The following is an 18,395-nucleotide window of genomic DNA, read 5'->3' as shown; positions in this document are numbered from 1 at the left end:
TTAGGAAAATACAGATTCAGCATTAAGCCAATTCTGTTCCAGAAACACTAAAAAAAGACGAGAGAGAATTCGAGTCACACGCACTTAGCTAACAACCAGACCTGGAAATAAAGAATAAACTAGCAAGACAAACTCAGGGTAATATATGCTCCATACGTATTTTAGCACAAGTCTTCATATTTGTGAAGTGACTAGGAGAAGGGCTGAACTGTTTCAATTCACAAGAATGGGAAATAATTACTTATTTAAGAAAAGATGGATTCAGCATTAGGCCACTTCTGTTTCAGCAACTCTGAAAGCAGACAAGAGAAGGCACTAATCACACATGCTTTGCTAACAACAAAACTTGCAGGGAAAGGTATGCTTCATTAAAAACAAAAATGAGCTTATGCTTCCATCATTTACAGAAAGTAACTCTAGCAGTCAAGGCACTGAAGCTTTCAAGGGACAAGGCGTGGCCTGACCAATCACAGTGAATTAGACTCAAAAGACAAGACACCAGGTCTAGGATGCCTAATACACCAGGTCTGGGATGCCTAATACATGGCTTCACATGGTTTTCTGCAAGGCTTTGACTTGTGACCTTGGGCTTACAATGGTGATAAATGATGTGTCTGAAAAAATTTATGTACCCCCACTCATGGAGGGGTAACAACACCCACATTAATCAGGGACAAATATCTAAGGCATCAAATCCCCTTTCTCTGTCTTTTCTCAAAATTGTTTGCTTACATTTATAATAACATTTCAAATCAAAGACACTATGCCACCCAGCTCTGATCCACCTCCCTCTAGCCAGGATTTCTGCCTTAGCCACTGCCTTCAGTCTAGAGATTTTGCCACCTCCCAGGACACCCCTCACTAGTTCTGTGGAAGATTGGTTAGTGCCAAGCAATTCTACTCATGGCATCCACCTTCACAGATCCCTTCATGCCTATGGATCTAGACCCACTTCCTTAAGAGCTGCTAGTGGCCTCACTTGAGCCCACAAGATCATCCCTTGCGAGATGGTTGGTGTATAAGGCAATGATCCCAATTCTAAGACCCCAGCGGAGAGCATCCATATTCACTGATTGTGACCTATCCCTGTTGCAATGGACAAATGGATATCAGAATATTAGGACACAAACGATACATCAACACTGTAGACCGACATTCGTCATGTTATAATCACACCAACTTGCCTTCATTACTTGCACCAATGAACCTTCTCCTCCAAATGAATCTACAGACCAATTTTATTTGGAGGATCCCTTGCCTAAATGATGAACATCACTACACATACAATGTATTTTTACTTCTTTTAACTTTTGTACAAAGTTCTACACCCTTCTAGCTTATGGTTTACAGCTGCTTCTTTCTTGATTTACTAGATCATAACGACAGTACCCTACCATTTTGGGTTTGTCGATGAAGCATGTCAGCATTCTAGGAACCTTGATTCTGTTGCATGGCCTATATTTTCAAACATTCTACAGAATTTTTGAGTTCTGAGGGGGTATGTATTTGATTCATTAGAGTTGACATTGTTATCGGCCTTCTATTTGACAGTAGAGCATGATGGATTCATTGCTTAACAATTCCTTTAGATTCGTAGGTGTTCATTAAATTGTTGAACAATTCTATCCATGTTAGTAACCCCTATTTACTAAGGATATTCCCAAGGGTAAAAGTTTTTCTATGATACTTTGATTACATAACAATAATTCATGTCCCATGAAGTCAAAAATGTTTTTGTAGATAATCTGGGACAATACGTTCTAGATTGGCATTTAAAGCATTAAACAAGAAATAAGCAACATGTACATAATTCTTCAATTAAATGCAACACATTTAAAAAAGAATAAACAATGATTCAACATCAAAGAGCTCTTTTATAAAAGGTTGTGTTTTCTCAAAGCATATATCCTATCACAATACAAAATCTAGATCCTAAATCCATAAGCCAAAGTTGGGGCATCACGTCAAAAAGACAACACTAAACATCAGTGGAACCTAAAGCAAGAATAGGTGAATCATCATGTCCTACAACAACATCATGGGCAATGCATGTATGGTATGTTGCACAAGTTGTTGCGTTAAGGTCCCACCCTAACCCCCTTATTTATGTAATGGGATCACGTCATAGTCAAGAGTCAATAAAGCCCATATTAATAATTGTAAGTGGTTAATCCACAATTAATGACGGAACCACAGTTAGTTGCAAATGGGTCGTAGTATTAGATAGATGGTATTAATAAAACCCATGGTATTGGCCCGTGGTATTGCATGTATGAGTCATATAAAAAGGATAGAGACTCCCTGCGAGGAGTATCGTGTCTTATTTTGTAATCGAGCTCTGCTCTATTGGAGGTTGCCCCCTCGAAGAGGCAAGTGAACATTACTCTCTGAATAATAAAATCATTGCTATTCTGTGTTCTGGGTATCTTTTCTTCGCATATTCTGTATTTGGGTATCATTTTGCAGGTTAAGAGCATAACAAGTGGTATCAGAGCACTTTCCAGGGCCGGTGGGATCTCCATTTCTTAGCAAAAAAAATTTTGGCTAGAGACGTGTTCCGGCGTCTTTAAACCACGGGATCTGTCGTTGAGCGCATAAACCTGCGGATTTGGGGAGGCATGCACGCAGGAAATACAAGAGGTGGTCACGTCTGTTGGACTCCCTTGTAACCCCTGTGGGTACCCCTTCGAGTAGTAGCGCATTAGACAGAACCGCGCACGGATTGTCTTCCACGTACCCTCTGGGTATATTGGAAGCCCCCTAGGCTCCCTTGAAACCTCGCCATAGATAAATCGTCGGCCGTCTTGTGGCTACAGTACACCGAGAACAGCACTCGGGGAGATTACTCGCTCGTACGATAGGGTAGTCGGGTTGTACGGCTAAGGGTACAGTCGATCCTCCTTAGTTAGAGCCCTGAAACATTGGGCCGAGTACTACTGCCAGACCCTTATGTATATTGCGATCTGTAGCACCTGACACTCCTCAAGACCATAGTTCCCTTTTTTCTATCAGGGGATCACACAGAATCTCTTCCAGACCCACTTGTGCAAAAGGGTGCAGCAACAGCAGACATCAGTCCCGCAGTCTCGAGTTCGCAGATCAGCCATTCCGATCTATTAGATCCATCAGATCCACCAAAGCAGTCTGTTCCGCCATTCAGACCTCTCAGATCCATCAGATCGGAGTCGTTGTGAAGGGTTCCTATACCGGGGTATAATTTTCGCAGGACTTTTGGCCGCATTGACATTTTGAGGATTTGGCCACTACAGTATTGATAAGGAAAGAGTAAAACTCTGTTAGGAGTTTTCAGAAAAATAAAAAATAAAAAAAAATAAAAAAAATAAAAAAGTCTGAGATCTTCCGGGGCGCTTATTGGTGATCTAGCCCATCAGAATCAGGACGACGAGCTGAGCACAGTGGTACCATTCAATTATTAGTGAAAATTTTAGGCGGTCCCAAATTTTCATCAGGTTGGTGTATGGTAGAAACTAGAGCTCAAGCGATGGCCAATGAAAGGATGGACAAACTTGAAGAATCCATGCACACCCTCAGCCTTCAGCTTAACGGACTAAGTAGCCAGGTCGCGCAACTCATCCCGAAGGACAAGGAGCAAGCCCACGAGGAGGCGTATAATGGCAATGGATACAATGAGGGTGAGTCTAGCCACTCTCCTCACGTCTGGCACACCCACCAACCACCCAGTCAGTGACCTCCCAAGTTGGATATGCATAAATTTGACGGTTCTCACCCGTCGGCATGGATAGCACAAATGGACCAGTATTTCAAACTGAATCGTATCTTAGATGATGCGACTCAGCTTATGTTGGGGAGCATGTACTTGGACAATGAAAGGTGGCAATGGTGGGAATGGCATCAACGTTGCAATGGACCTTTTAGGACTTGGACCCAATTTACAAAAGCTCTGCAAGGCCACTTTGAACAGGAGGACTCTTTTTTGGGTTGTCTTACTAAGCTCCGACAGACTGGTACAGTGGATGAATATATTACAGCTTTTGAAGCCTTAGCCTTCCGCACTTGGGGTCTCTCAGATGCGTTCTACACAGAATGTTTTATCAGCGGTCTTAAAGAAGCCATCAAAGCTCAAGTCCTACTGCACCACCCTCCCACATGGACGGAGGCTTGCAAGGTAGCTCGTAACGTGGAACGTGCATTAGCAGCCCAATACAGTCGCCCAAATTTCTCCACTAAAGGTCGCCCCCCACAGGCTCACAACACGACTCAAACACTTAAGGTCCAAAAGGTGTCACCTGCGGAAATGGCCGAAAGAAGAAAGCAAGGACTATGTTACTACTGTGATGAAAAATACTCCCCAGGTCATAAATGCAAGGAGCCCAAATTTTTTCAAATAGATGCCACTGACTACAGCTCAACAGAGGAAGATCCACCACTTGAGGACCATGAGGCGCTAGAAGAAGACAACCAACAGGACAATGTCCCTGACGAACCAGTTATTTCGCTGCATGCGTTGGCAGGGATTTCTTCCCTTCAAACTCTCAAAATCAGAGATTTTATTAAACATCGCCCAGTAGTAGTTTTGATTGATAGTGGAAGTACACATATTTTCATCCATCAAAAAGTCGCAGAAGCAGTGCATTGTTTTGTACGCGCTGTTTCTAACTTCCAAGTTCAAATTGCGGATGGAGGCACAATGAAATGTGAAGGCCGCTGTGAAAATGTCAAACTTCAAATGGGGGATTATCAGTGGAAAACCCACATGTTTGCCATACACATGGGGGGTTGCGACATTGTCCTCGGCGCTGAATGGCTCCGCACTCTTGGGCCAATCACAATGGATTTCTAGGAATTATATATGAGTTTTAAGCGGAACAACTACACACATACCCTCCGTGGACTCTAGGCGGGAGCCCCCTCTATCATCAGCTCGCATAGAATGGAAAATTGTTAAAAAAGGGCAATCATGGAGTTGTAGCTCAATTTAATGCCATCCAGGCAGTCGAAACAAAGCCTCTGCCAATTCATCCTGAGATGCAACACATTTTAAATAACCATCTGCCGGTCTTTGACAAGCCTCATGAGCTTCCACCCTCGCGAGGGGAACATGATCATAGCATCACCTTGGTTCCAGGGGCCCAACCCCCAAATGTGCGCCCATACAGATATCCGTTCATCCAAAAGAATGAAATAGAAAAAATCATCAAGGAACTTTTGGAAGCAGGTGTCATTCGTCCCAGCATTAGTCCTTATTCATCCCCAGTGGTCATGGTGCTCAAGAAAGATGGGGAGTGGTGGATGTGTCCCGACTTCAGGGCCCTCAATAAGTTGATAGTCAAAGATAAATTTCCCATCCCGGTGGTTGATGATTTGCTGGATGAACTCAATGGGGCTCAATTCTTCACTAAGTTGGATCTTCGCTCAGGCTACCACCAAATTCGCATGAAGGAAGTCGACATCCCCAAGACTGCTTTCAGAACTCATGAAGGCCATTATGAATTCCTGGTCATGCCATTTGGTCTTTGTAATGCCCCCTCTACTTTTCAGAGCCTTATGAACCACATTCTCAAACCATATCTCAGGAAATTTGTCCTTGTCTTCTTCGATGACATCCTCATCTATAGTTGCACTTGAGCCGCACATCTTCAGCATGTAGATCTACTCTTGCAACTGCTCCGCAAGCATAAATTATTTGTCAAGATGTCCAAGTGTTCGTTTGGCATGGCAGAAGTAGAGTATTTGGGCCACATTGTGGGGCGTGAAGGTGTCAAGGTGGACCCCAAAAAGATCCAGGCAATGCAGGAATGGCCTCAACCTAAGACCTTGAAGAGCTTGAGAGGATTTTTGGGTCTCACAGGCTATTATCGTAAATTTGTCCGAAACTATGGTCGCATAGCGAAGCCCCTCACCCAACTCCTAAAGAAAAATTCATTCTTCTGGAATGAGGAAGCACAACATGCCTTTACAGCTCTAAAAAATGCCATGTGTTCCACTCCAGTCTTAGCAATCCCTGACTTCACCAAATCTTTTGTCATTGAATGTGATGCTTCGGGTACAGGTATTGGGGCGGTCTTAATGCAGGAAGGGCGACCGTTGGCCTTCACAAGCCAACAACTCAGTGGGAGGAATCTGGGCCAATCTACCTACGAGAAGAAAATGATGGCCATATTACATGCAGTCGAGACCTGGCGACCTTACTTATTGGGGCGACGTTTCCAAATCCGCACAGATCATCACAATCTTAAATATTTTTTGGAGCAACGCCTATCCTCCCCACAACAAAATAAATGGCTAGCCAAAATGCTGGGATATGATTATGAGATCATTTACAAGAAAGGGAAAGACAATAGTGTAGCAGATGCATTATCTCGCCAATTTGAGGAGGAAAGTACTCTGCTAGCAATTTCCCTCCCCATTCGAGAATGGATTGAAGAGGCTCGGAGGGAATGGTTTTCACACCCCGGGCTCTCCCAACTCATTTCTCAATTGCAGGTAGATCCAAATTCCACCAAGGGCTACTCGTGGCAGGATGATATTCTTCGCTACAAGGACAGAGTCGTAATATCACCAACATCCACCCTCAAAAGTCGCATTTTGGCAGAATTGCACTCATCTCCCATTGCACGACATTCGGGCTTTCAGAAGACGTATGCTCGCACCAGAAGATCATTTTTTTGGACAGGCATGAAAAAGGACATCCTTACTTTCGTAGCAGAATGTGATTGCTGTCAACGCCACAAAGGGGAAACCGTCAACACACCAGGCACATTACAACCATTGCCCATTCCGGCATCAATTTGGACAGAGGTTTCTATGGATTTCATTACAGGTCTTCCAAAGTCAGGGAACAAGTCAGTCATCATGGTCGTTGTGGACCGACTGTCGAAATATGCTCATTTCTGCGCCCTACCCCACCCGTTTACACCAACTTTGGTTGCTCAATCTTTCATGGATCAGATCTTCAAATTGCATGGCATGCCCACTTCTATTGTGCCCGACCGCGACCCGATCTTCACCAGTAATTTTAAGAACTCTTCAGAATACAAGGCACTCAACTCAAACACAGTACTTTCTATCATCCGCAAACAGATGGTCAAACCGAAGTCGTCAACAAATGTCTAGAAACCTACCTTAGGTGTTTCACTTCAGAAAAGCAACACCTTTGGGTACAGTGGTTACCTCTGGCTAAATGGTGGTATAACACCAACTATCATGCCACCACCAAAATGACTCCCTATGAAGCAGTATATGGTCAACTCCCACCTTCACCTACTTCGTATCTCAAGGGATGCTCAAAAGTACAAGCAGTGGATCAACTCCTACAACACCACGCAACCATGCTCGCCCATCTTCGAGAGAATCTTCATCAAGCTCAGAACCGCATGAAGCAACAGGTAGACCAACATCGCTCAGAGCACCAATTTCAAGAAGGGGATTAGGTCTTTTTACAGCTACAACCATATAAGCAAACATCACTCAAGGACAAGGGGTGTCAGAAACTCTCTCCCAAATTCTACGGACCATATCAAGTACTTCAGCGCATTGGAGAAGTGGCCTACAAGTTGGCCTTGCCACCTACTGCAAAAATCCATCCAGTTTTCCATGTCTCATGCCTCAAGAAAGTGATTGGGAACAATTGTAGAATTCAGACCAGTCTACCTGAATTGGACGAAGAAGGGTCCATCTGGCTTCAACCCGAACAGGTCCTAGACACACGAGACAAGCAACTGCGCGGCCGCATGATTAAGGAAGTCCTCGTCAAATGGAAAGACACCTCTCCGAAAGATGCAACTTGGGAACCAGCCACTATTCTTCAGCAGTTTCCGCAGCTTCAGCCTTGAGGACAAGGCTCATCTTAAGGGGGAGGGCATGTTAGGGTCACACCCTAACCCCCTTATTTATGTAATGGGATCACGTCATAGTCAAGAGTCAATAAAGCCCATATTAATAATTGTAAGTGGTTAATCCGCAATTAATGACGGAACCACAGTAAGTTGCAAATGGGCCGTAGTATTAGATAGATGGTATTAATAAAACCCACGGTATTGGCCCGTGTTATTGCATGTATGAGTCATATATAAAGGATAGAGACTCCCTGCGAGGAGTATCGTGTCTTATTTTGTAATTGAGCTCTGCTCTATTGGAGGTTGCCCCCTCGAAGAGGCAAGTGAACATTACTCTCTGAATAATAAAATCATTGCTATTCTGTGTTCTGGGTATCTTTTCTTCGCATATTCTGTATTTGGGTATCATTTTGCGGGTTAAGAGCATAACATGTTGTCAGTCACCTAACACCAACCCACCAATCTAGTGCTCTATAGCAAATAACTACTACCTCCCCCTCAACAATGCTTCTGTCAAGTGAGGGAATATCAATAGTGAGCTCCCCAAACAACTCGCATGTCATCTCCATATGGAAGGCATGGTCCACATCACCTCCCAGCTTGGCTACTTGAGCAGCTCATCTGGGTCCACCCTTATCTCCTACGTGACAATGGCCAGCAACCATATGGGACAGCGACACAATTCCAAACAGTGTTTTTCCAAAAGTATCCTCCTAGAGGACCCTCCCACCGAAAACCGCACTCCAAGTAACTGATTCCAAGAACCATGTTCCACACCCTTTTGAATGGTCTCTACCAGTGTCATGGGCACACCATTTCCTTGAATGCTCTTGGACCCCAGAACCATGCTCCCTAGGCACTCCCTCCTACAGTCCCACAACACTGACTCCATGCTCCCCTTGCACTCTCACAAAAATGAAGAAAAGGTCCATTCTTTTAAAAGTGTGTTTTGTACCTTTCAATCTTCATACTTTGTTTAACCTATTATTTTCAAACTTATGCACGTAGCCTATCTTTTAAACATTACTTTTTGATCACATGGAAAGTAGGCAAATTACCTATTTCATTCCATAAATCATAGCTCTACTTTCTATCTAAGAAACCGGATTCGTGCCTAGGCCCCCTCGTGTCCCGAATCGGGCAAATCAGACAATATTCTGTGGGACATGTGTCCTCCGGATTTGATTTTTGGATGTTAAGATTAGGTATGTTCTATGTTAGAGCAATTTATTTAAATTTTCGCAGTTAGCAATCACATCACCATTACGATAAACTGCAGATAGAACATAAATATAAAACGCAGAATACAAGCCAAGACAAGAGGACACAAGATGTGGCGCAAGCCAGGGACAAACCCCACAGTGTGTGGGGAAACCCTTTGATCAAATCTTCTTTTATCTTCAAAGTTCAGTAGAGAAAGAGAGAGAGAGAGAGAGAGATAGTACAATGACGACAGAAGTCAACACTTTGACTTGTCTAGATCTAAGCATAGATCATTTCGTATAATGATGAGATCAGTTGAAGACATTCTGCTTCAACTGATTCTCAAGGTGACTCCTTCACCTATCATTGTGCTGCATTTGATCCTCTAGCTGCACCACTGCACCATGCTGCACTAATCATCATCATACTGCCCATGATCATGATCTCATGTTGCCCTTTATGTCCATGATCTCATACATCATCAAGCTGCCCATGCTTCATGATTACATTCATCATGATGTTGTCCATGCTCCATGCATCATTGTGCTTACCATGCACATCATACATCATGCTGCTCATATGTCATGCATCATGCTGCTTATATATCATGCTGCCCAGATGCTGCCCATATAATAATTTATATGTTTTCACCTATGTGTATAGATGTCCATTTTGTCAACCTCGTACATTTGTTGCATATGACAATTTATATGCATTCTCAACCAGCGTATATATTGCTGCCTAGCATCCAACGTTTATGTAAGATTGTCCAACGTTTATAAACACTTTTATAAAATTGTCCAGCATATATGCAAGACTGTCTAGCGTTAGCTCAGCGTACAGCATTTTCCCATCGTCCAACATTTATATTATTTCCCAGTGTATTGATTGTCCAACATTTCCAGCGTATACCTGTATGTAGATTCCAGAAACTCGAGTTTTGTTCCTCTAACCTACAGGCTTCATATATATTAGTTGCAGCTAACAGCGTTCCATAATGTCCTTCCATTATAGCGTATAACTGTACGTGGATTTCAGAGAGCATATTATATGACTGCGTTCTACAGCGTGAACCACGCTACCAGATCTAGGGCTTGCGTGATATATATGTGTCCACGCATCTTTGCCTGCGTCCTGACTGCATTCCAATAAATATCTTCATTCCCTGTATTATATGACAGCGTTCCAAGTGCGTGGTCTCCACATGTTTTTTCAGAACGTATTTCTTTGCTGTGTTAATGTGCCAGCGTATAGGAATATATATATGTGACATGACCTGTGCATTAGAGTTGTGACCGGTATACGTGACCTTCATTAATTGCGTGTAATCCTTTTCAGCTGTTCTATACCTGACTGCGGCTTGGCTTCATATACCTTGGATCCACTGATCTATGACTCCTTAACTCCTATTGACTGCGGCTTACTGCGACTGTTCTTTGTTCCTTTGAGACTGCGGTTTATTGCGGCTGTTCTTTGTTCCTTTGAGACTGCGGTTTATTGCGGCTGTTCTTTGTTCCTTTGAGACTGCGGCTAGGTGACAGATAGATCTTCTGACCTGCGTATTAATATTTATGCATCTGAGAACATTACAACCTTTATTGACTGCGGCTCTTTCTACTGCAGCTAGGGCATCCAACGTATTCTCTTTTGTGTCTTCTCCTTCTCCAAAAACCCAAGACGTGGAGAGGAGGAGTTCACATGGAGAATGTGCTACAAATGACATCAAATCCTCTCTTATTTATACTAAAAATGTAGAGGTTGAATAGACACGTCGGTTGGGCTTCTAGAGCCTACATAAGTGCTGGTCGGCTTGATAATAATTACATAAACAAAATAAATTCATATCTCCATAAATACTTATCGGAATCGGATGATCTTTGGATCAATCCTACACCTCTCGACAAGACGGATCCAATAAAAATATCAGCTGCCAGAAATAAACTAACCCACATGGAGTTTGGCCCTAGTTGCCAATTTAACACTCCCTCTCAACTGGGGAGAACTCCATCCGCTGATCCATATGTACGACTGTACTATCTCTGCCATTAGTGCCTTGCACTACTCTGCCTAGCTCTGCTGGCTCTCCTCAGCTCTGCTGGCTTTGCTCTGCCCTGCTCAGCTCTACTGGCTCGGCTCTGCTCTGCTCAACACTGCTGGCTCTGCTAGCTCTGCTCTGCTCAGCGCTGCTAGCTCTGCTGGCTCTGCTCTGCTCAGCTCTACTGGCTCTGCTATGCTCAGCTCAGCTCTGCTAGCTTTGCTTTGCTGGCTCTGCTCTGCTCATCTCCGCTGAACTATGAAGAAGAAGAATTGATCGAGAATGAGTCATATCATTCTCCACTGACCTGAAGTCAATCTCAGAGTGCATACCACTAGTCCCAGACCAGTCTCAACTGACCCGAAGTCAGCTTCATAGTAAGTACCACTCCTACCTGGAAACCTTCAATTGAAATCTTAAAAAATCAATAATTAATTCATTATTGATTTATTAATTTATTAATTCATTAATTTATTAATTAATTGATTGATTGATTAATTTATTAATTCATTAATTTATTAATTAATTAATTGATTTATTAATTTATTAATTCATTAATTTATTAATTAATTTATAAAAAAAATGTAAATTAATTAATTTATTAAATTATTAATTTATCAATTAAAAATTAATTAATTAATCAAATAAAATACATAAAAATAAATCAATAGACATATTAATAAATAATAAACAATAAAATTAATTAATTAATCTATTCTTTTAATCAATTAATCAAACAAATTAGTTAATTAATCAAACAAATTAATGAATCAATTAAACAAATTAATTAAAAAATTAATTTTACATAAACTTAATAAACATAATAATTAAATCAATAAATAATACAATTAATTAATTAATTTATCCCTTTAACTCATTAATTAATTAATTAACATTAATCAAATTAATTAATTAATTATCTAAACAAATTAAACAAATAATTTAAATAATTAATTTTGTATAAAATTAGTAAGCATAGTAACTAATTCAATAAATAATAAAATTAATTTATCCCTTTAACTGATTAATAAACAAATTAATTAATTAATTAAAAAAAAAATGAAAAACTAACAGGCCGACCAAATTTCATATAACTTTTCTTTAAAAACCTATATATATATATATATATATATACCCTAAATAGAGCTCATGGATAAATCATTAATATCTAAGAATATCTATTGACGCATCCCCTGATGATGGACTCACTTGGTAGTCCGAAACGTTGGGTTCACAAAACTCTATAACAAGGCATTCCTCCTCTTCTAAAACTATCATCACCTGTATGGATTCATTATTTAACAATATATGACAATTTAAGTTTGAAGTTGGCAATTATAACTCATTAGTAATGCATTATGAATATGATGCTTCATGAAAGTTGAAAGTTGTTTCATTTCATTTTATAACATTTCATTTCATGCTAGATATTATTTGTTGTAATGGTTACACTTACCTTACAAGTACAACTTTGGTGATCAATGATGATAAATGTTATATATTGAGTTTTGAAAGCTTGAAACTTTAAGATTGATGAATCACGAGACTCAATATGTTGTATGTTACTATGTTACTAACTTGTGGATGTGGTTGATGAAGATTATAACTTCTAGATGAATGTTGTTATATGGTTCAATCTATGTTTTTTATATCTAATTCATAATTCTACATGTTTTTGTTGAAATATATGTATCAAAATATAAAAATATAAAATATATATATATATATTATATAAAAAACGCTCTGGGATTCGCTCCCAAACCGGGAGCTTTTGAAAATGTCGCTCCCGCACCCGTTTTCGCTCCCGCTCCCCGCTTTCGCTCCCACTCCCAAGTAACACTGTCTAGAAGATTCACCCCCAATTTCATTAACACCCTTTAATTATTTTAATTTCCTAAGTTTAGACTTAGGCACCCATTAAAAATAATTAATTATTTTAATAAAGTTGTCTCCGGGTGGAATTTCCCAAAACGATTTCTGGGTATTTTGGAATACGTGTGTCCTAGCCTCCCTGCAAATTTTGAGGCTTAGAGCAGATCCAATGCTACCACAAATCAACACTCCCCATGCTCAGTCCAAGAATTTGTCATTCTACTCAAAGAACTTTTGCTTTTTCATGATCAAGTCCAACGGTTCTAGCCTTGTCATACCCATGGCTCTTGTATCTTTTAGGGGCATCATTTATGGCAAAAACTATTTCATGCCAATAAGGTGAGCGAAGAACATTGAATGGTATCCCACATGCATAGAGAAACCGGTAAATTTTTGAATCCACATTATTCCTACACCCTTAATCAAGGAAATATGATATGGTTCTATGCCTTAAAGAGATGTTTGGTCCTATGCCTCCATATCCGCTGCCATGGGAGGATGTTGAAGGAGTTCTTTGTGCATGTTGATGTGATTGTGAGCTATGTTCAAAGAAACCCTTTGATTTTTTAGATTTGTATTGGGTTTCCTCCTCTTCCCTTATGTATTTGGTTCTATCGGTTGCTGACACACTTGCACAAGTTTCGATTTCTATTAGTTTATCTTCATCTCATGGCCTTTTCCCACAAAGGTGCCTTCTAGCACGAGTGTATGAACTTGTGTAAATTTTGTTGCAATGGGAGCATTCAAACTTAGTGGTTCCACCCCCTTTCCCTCCTTCAAGCCTAGAAACATATTTCCACAATGAGGTTTGGTCTTGTTTAGTTTTGTGGGCTGAATCATGTTCACTCTCTTCCTCCTCACCAAGGTACTCCTCTCTGGGGTTTTCATCAAATCCACTATAACCGACTTCTTCATCGTGATCAACCCTCCTTCTACTCTCCAACACCATAATAACCAAAAAAGGAACCAAGAAGAAGAAAATGCCAAGCCATATAACCATGATGTTTGAACTTTGAAGTTTTGCGTCCGCAAAAAATTGAAGGAATGGGAGTGGTAAAAACAAAAAACAAAAAAAAATTAGCAATGAATATAAAAATAAAATGCTAGATTAGAGTGTAGATCCTACCTCTTTGGCCTTCAATCCCAAGCTCCAATCTCCCCTTGCAAGCTCCTCAAGCTCCTCCAAGCTCCTCTCTCTTCCACTCACCAAACTCCTCTCTCCAAGCTCCAAACTTTCTCTTGCTCCAAACTCTCTTGCTCATCTTGCTCTCCAATGGATGAAGTGAATAATGGGAGGGGAGAGGGTCTATTTATAATTTTCCCCCTCCCCTTTCCCTCCCCTTCCTCTCCCTCTCCGCAGTCGGCCGTCGCCCCTCTCTAGGTCACGTTGTCTTTTTTTCGGCGCCAGACGGGAGCACTTTTTAAGATGGGGGAGCGATCGCTCCCTGACCGCTCCCTCTTCTTAAAAATCGCTCCCAGAGCATACAGGAGTGGTCAAGGATTGAACGCTCCCGATCGCTCCCTAAACGCTCTAGACCACTCCTCTAAATGCTCCTGAAAAACCAAGGAGCATTTTTTTTGCAGGGAGCGCACTCTCGAAATCACTCCCTCTTCAGGAGCGATTTCGAGAGCACACTCCCAAATAGCTCCTGACTAGAGCGCGAATTCGGAGCAGGGACGTGAGGGTGGGGTGCTCCCCCGCAACCCTGGTTTGATCTTCAAAGTCCTCATCACAATATTCATTATGGGATGATGAAACTGATTATCAAGAAGCTCATGACTTTCCATGTGAACTTCATCAAAGTGCTCCTCATGTGTTTGATCTTTGATTGAGTCAAACTATCAAATGAAACTTCTTCTTCTTGTTCTTGATCTTCAATGAAGTTAAGAAGAGCTTCTTTTAGGGTTATCACAAAATCCTGAAAAGTATCTTCATGCCTTTGAAATCTAGGGCACTAGGGCTTGATAAATTTTTCAATGAAACCTACAATAGGTGATATACTCTTTGGACTGCAAGAATATTTATGCCAAACCCTTTGTTTTATCCCTAAAGAGTGAATAAATAATCTCATTGGCGCAGTGCATGTTCGTGCATGGTGTTTAGTTCAGAGGTGTATTTCATGAACCTTACAACATATGGAATATTTGAAGAAGGATTACCTTCAAATTCAAGACAATCTTCTAACCAGTTTGGACAATAGTGATTTGGTTACCCAGGAATACTCTTAACATCAATAACCTTATATATCTCATGCAATTCCCAAGAAGCCATATTTCTTTACTAATCATGCAACTCGATACGAGACGATGCCTCATACCAAACATGTGTATGTGGAGTCACCAAGGTGAATCTCAAATAACTATACAATGATGTTTGTTCCACCTTCCAAGCACATAGTCTTTAAAATTTGCATAGGGAAAGGGCGTTTTCCCTCAATGGAGTTGCCCGATGAGTAAACTTAGATAAGGCTTTGGTTTCTACTCATCAAAATGTTGAAGCACAGACTTCAGATATCCAAGGAGAATGACTCAATCCTCCCCAGCAATGGTGCCTAAATGCTATCAAAAAATCTAGCACTTTAGTGCAAAGCCTTCACAAGGTGCTAAGACTAATAGAACTTGCCACTGTCACCCAGACAGCAACTTCCCTCATTTTAGTGAAGGATGGATCCTACACAAGGGTGGCTTCCCTAGTAGCCTTAGGGATTCCTTCTACCTCTCTTGACTGTCCCGGTACTGTTTATCTCATTCATTGCAGAATGTCAGTTGGTTTTGGTTCTGTTCGATTCCTCCTAACACTTGTGAATCTCAACAGCATTCAGTCAATTTGCTTTTGCTAATTATTTGCAATACTTAAATCTTATTGAAGTTGATTCCCATTGATGGATTAACGTGCAAATGATGAGCTCTACAAGATGCCTCCATGTTGAATCATAAAGATAGATGTAAGTGCACAAAATGAGATCTCCCAGAGGCCTTCTGCCCATGTCCTCAATGTAAGTATTTAATCTGGGTATGGCATTTTTATCCAGGGCACAAGTTGCTGCATATGCAATATTTAGTAGATTGCAAGCTTCTTAAATTGCAAACAGTAAATTGAAGAAGTGGGAACAAAAAAAGGATGAGGGGTTCAGAAATGAACAAGTTTCTGTTAAATTAAACTATTATCAGCATTTGAAGATTATTCGTATGTGCAAAATAACTCAAATTACTGCAGAAAACAAAATTAGAATCATTCCGGCTACCATCCAAACTATTGTCCTTACATAACAGGGAAATAATCTGCTTAGATCACAACTGACTCATATATGAAAAAGTTCTAACACTCTTACCTCATCCACAAGATTTCCATTAGCATCAACGACAGTGCCATATTCTACAAAATGACTTCTTGGTTGCCATAAATTTGACTTTAGATTATTCTTCTTTCTTGCTCGTCGAAATATTCGTGTAGCAATAGCAACTGCTGACAGGCCTGACAATCTGACAATTCCAACAGCACTTGGTTGACCACCCAAGGCAGTAACAATAGCAGCTATTGTATCAGAGCACTTAGATGACTGATATAACTTCTGTGCGGCTGTGTCTAACATGCTTCTCTCATCTTTGAGATATCGAATGCTCCCAGCTAAAAAAAACATACAAAACTCAGGCTAAATATTTACCTTAATAGACAACTATCTGTCTTCTTTGTGCAGCATTAAATGTAAGGCACATCTTTGAGAATGGCTAAAAGCAGAATGAAAGACTCCACAGACAAAGATTGTGAATCAAAACTCCTATCCATGGACTTAATAACAGACTAGAATTCTAAGCCAATGTTCCAGACTTGAGCAATAGGATAGTGAAAATAGCAATGCATGAGGCCAATGATGAAAGCATACAATTGCTAAAACCATCAGAAACAACAAAACCAAATTTGAGAAACCAAACCAACAAAAGCAATCGGTTCCTCACATGGATTTAGTGGCACACACGCATGAGGAAAAAACTGTTGCTCTAAGAACTGTACTGTAATTTAGAATGGGGTAGGAACTGAACAGGTGGATAAATTTCAGCATCTTATTCCAACTCATAATGCAGGAACTGATGACAAAAGATTCATAAACATATCACAATAATGCTCAGGAGGTTGAAGGTGATAATTTTGACATCTAGTACTTCCTGTGTACGAAAAGCCAGCAATTAGTACAGAAATCCATAGCAATACCCAGTATTACCACTTCCGGTATCCAATGATACGACCTGACAAGAGGGTTCAGCTCTGATAATAGATGTGGTGGACAGATGGCTTGTTTTCTCACCAAAACAAGTCAAACTTAATTGGTTCTGAGTGAATCAGTTGAGTTTCACTACATTAATTATTAGTTCACAATTGGAAGGTATAGCCGGCTCTAAAGTTCTAGCAATAAGTCTGAGCTCTTGGTTAGAAAATTTGACTAGCTGTGATTTTCTTTCCAATTGCATCAGTTGCATGACCATGTATATGTGGAATGAATGCAAACACAGAAATTTAAAAACGTAGCCCAGTGCAATTGATAATCTGCTTAAATGAATCCTACTTCTCACTTAAAAACATATGCTCTATGGAGATATAAAGTTTAAAAATAGATAACCAATCCTTCCATTGCCAAAGAAAAAATTAAAAAAAATTGCAGAGGTGATCTTCCCAAATTATATTTCAAGCATTGATCTCCAAATGATGGAAAGGTAAATCAACTGGGGCCCCATAAACTAAGTTGCACAGGTATGGATAAGGTAACCAGAATGGATATGATAAGTTTTTAGAACAACCTAGTTACAATATGGCTGAGATACATCTATAAAAATTAAAATGTATATATATGGAAAAATAAAAAATAAAAGTTTCAGATTGCTATTCATGAATTTGGAAATAAATCCATATTAGAATATGTGATATGTATGTGAGAAATCGGTTACCTAATTCCTACTGCAGCAAACTGATTATATTTCACCTACTTGTTAAATTAATTGAACAAGTTACTTGCAGTTTTCTACGGAAAATACTGAAATACATACATTGCAGCCTACACCCAAAATAAAACTGCAAAAACTAAGTGTATCACAGGAGAGAAATAAAAATCACACACATCTACACAGTTATTTTTGGACAAATGTCCCCGGAAAAACCCAATGCAAGAAAACCTGTGCAGCAACTGAGGGTTTTATTATTATGCAGTACTAATTTTGAGTACAATTCATTGGATGCCCAGCTGGCTATCCGATACAGAGAGAAATTGGACAAAACGAAATAGTGAGATGATCTCACCATGTCACTAGAAGATCCAGCTCTGATTTGTTGGAAGTAAGCCTCTACCTCTACGTCCCTTCCGCGCAGAACTGTGTCAGCCCCACACAGTCTCTGTGTCACCTCTATTGGGGAATGTGCTGCTCTTCCTTCTAACCCTCTGTTGGCTGGAAACTTCAGCTCTCAACCTCCCGGTGTC

The 18,395-nt window shown here is 40.5% G+C and overlaps 1 protein-coding gene across 1 annotated transcript in view; it reads right to left on the bottom strand.

The window, feature by feature from the left end:
• LOC149166513 (uncharacterized) overlaps positions 1-18,395 on the bottom strand; it is a 341,918-nt gene that overhangs the window by 278,035 nt on the left and 45,488 nt on the right. Inside the window, exon 2 of the mRNA XM_089432643.1 lies at positions 16,260-16,555. Coding sequence (XP_089288769.1) covers positions 16,260-16,555 — 296 coding nt within the window. The remainder of the gene's footprint in view (positions 1-16,259; positions 16,556-18,395) is intronic.

Source organism: Pinus tabuliformis, chromosome 5_1 (genome assembly GCF_031772625.1).
Source record: "Pinus tabuliformis cultivar Carrire ecotype Pingquan chromosome 5_1, CPIR1, whole genome shotgun sequence".
Classification (NCBI taxonomy): Eukaryota; Viridiplantae; Streptophyta; class Pinopsida; order Pinales; family Pinaceae; genus Pinus; species Pinus tabuliformis.
Note: the sequence above shows the minus strand (reverse complement) of the source record. Positions and strands in the feature narration are given on the sequence as shown.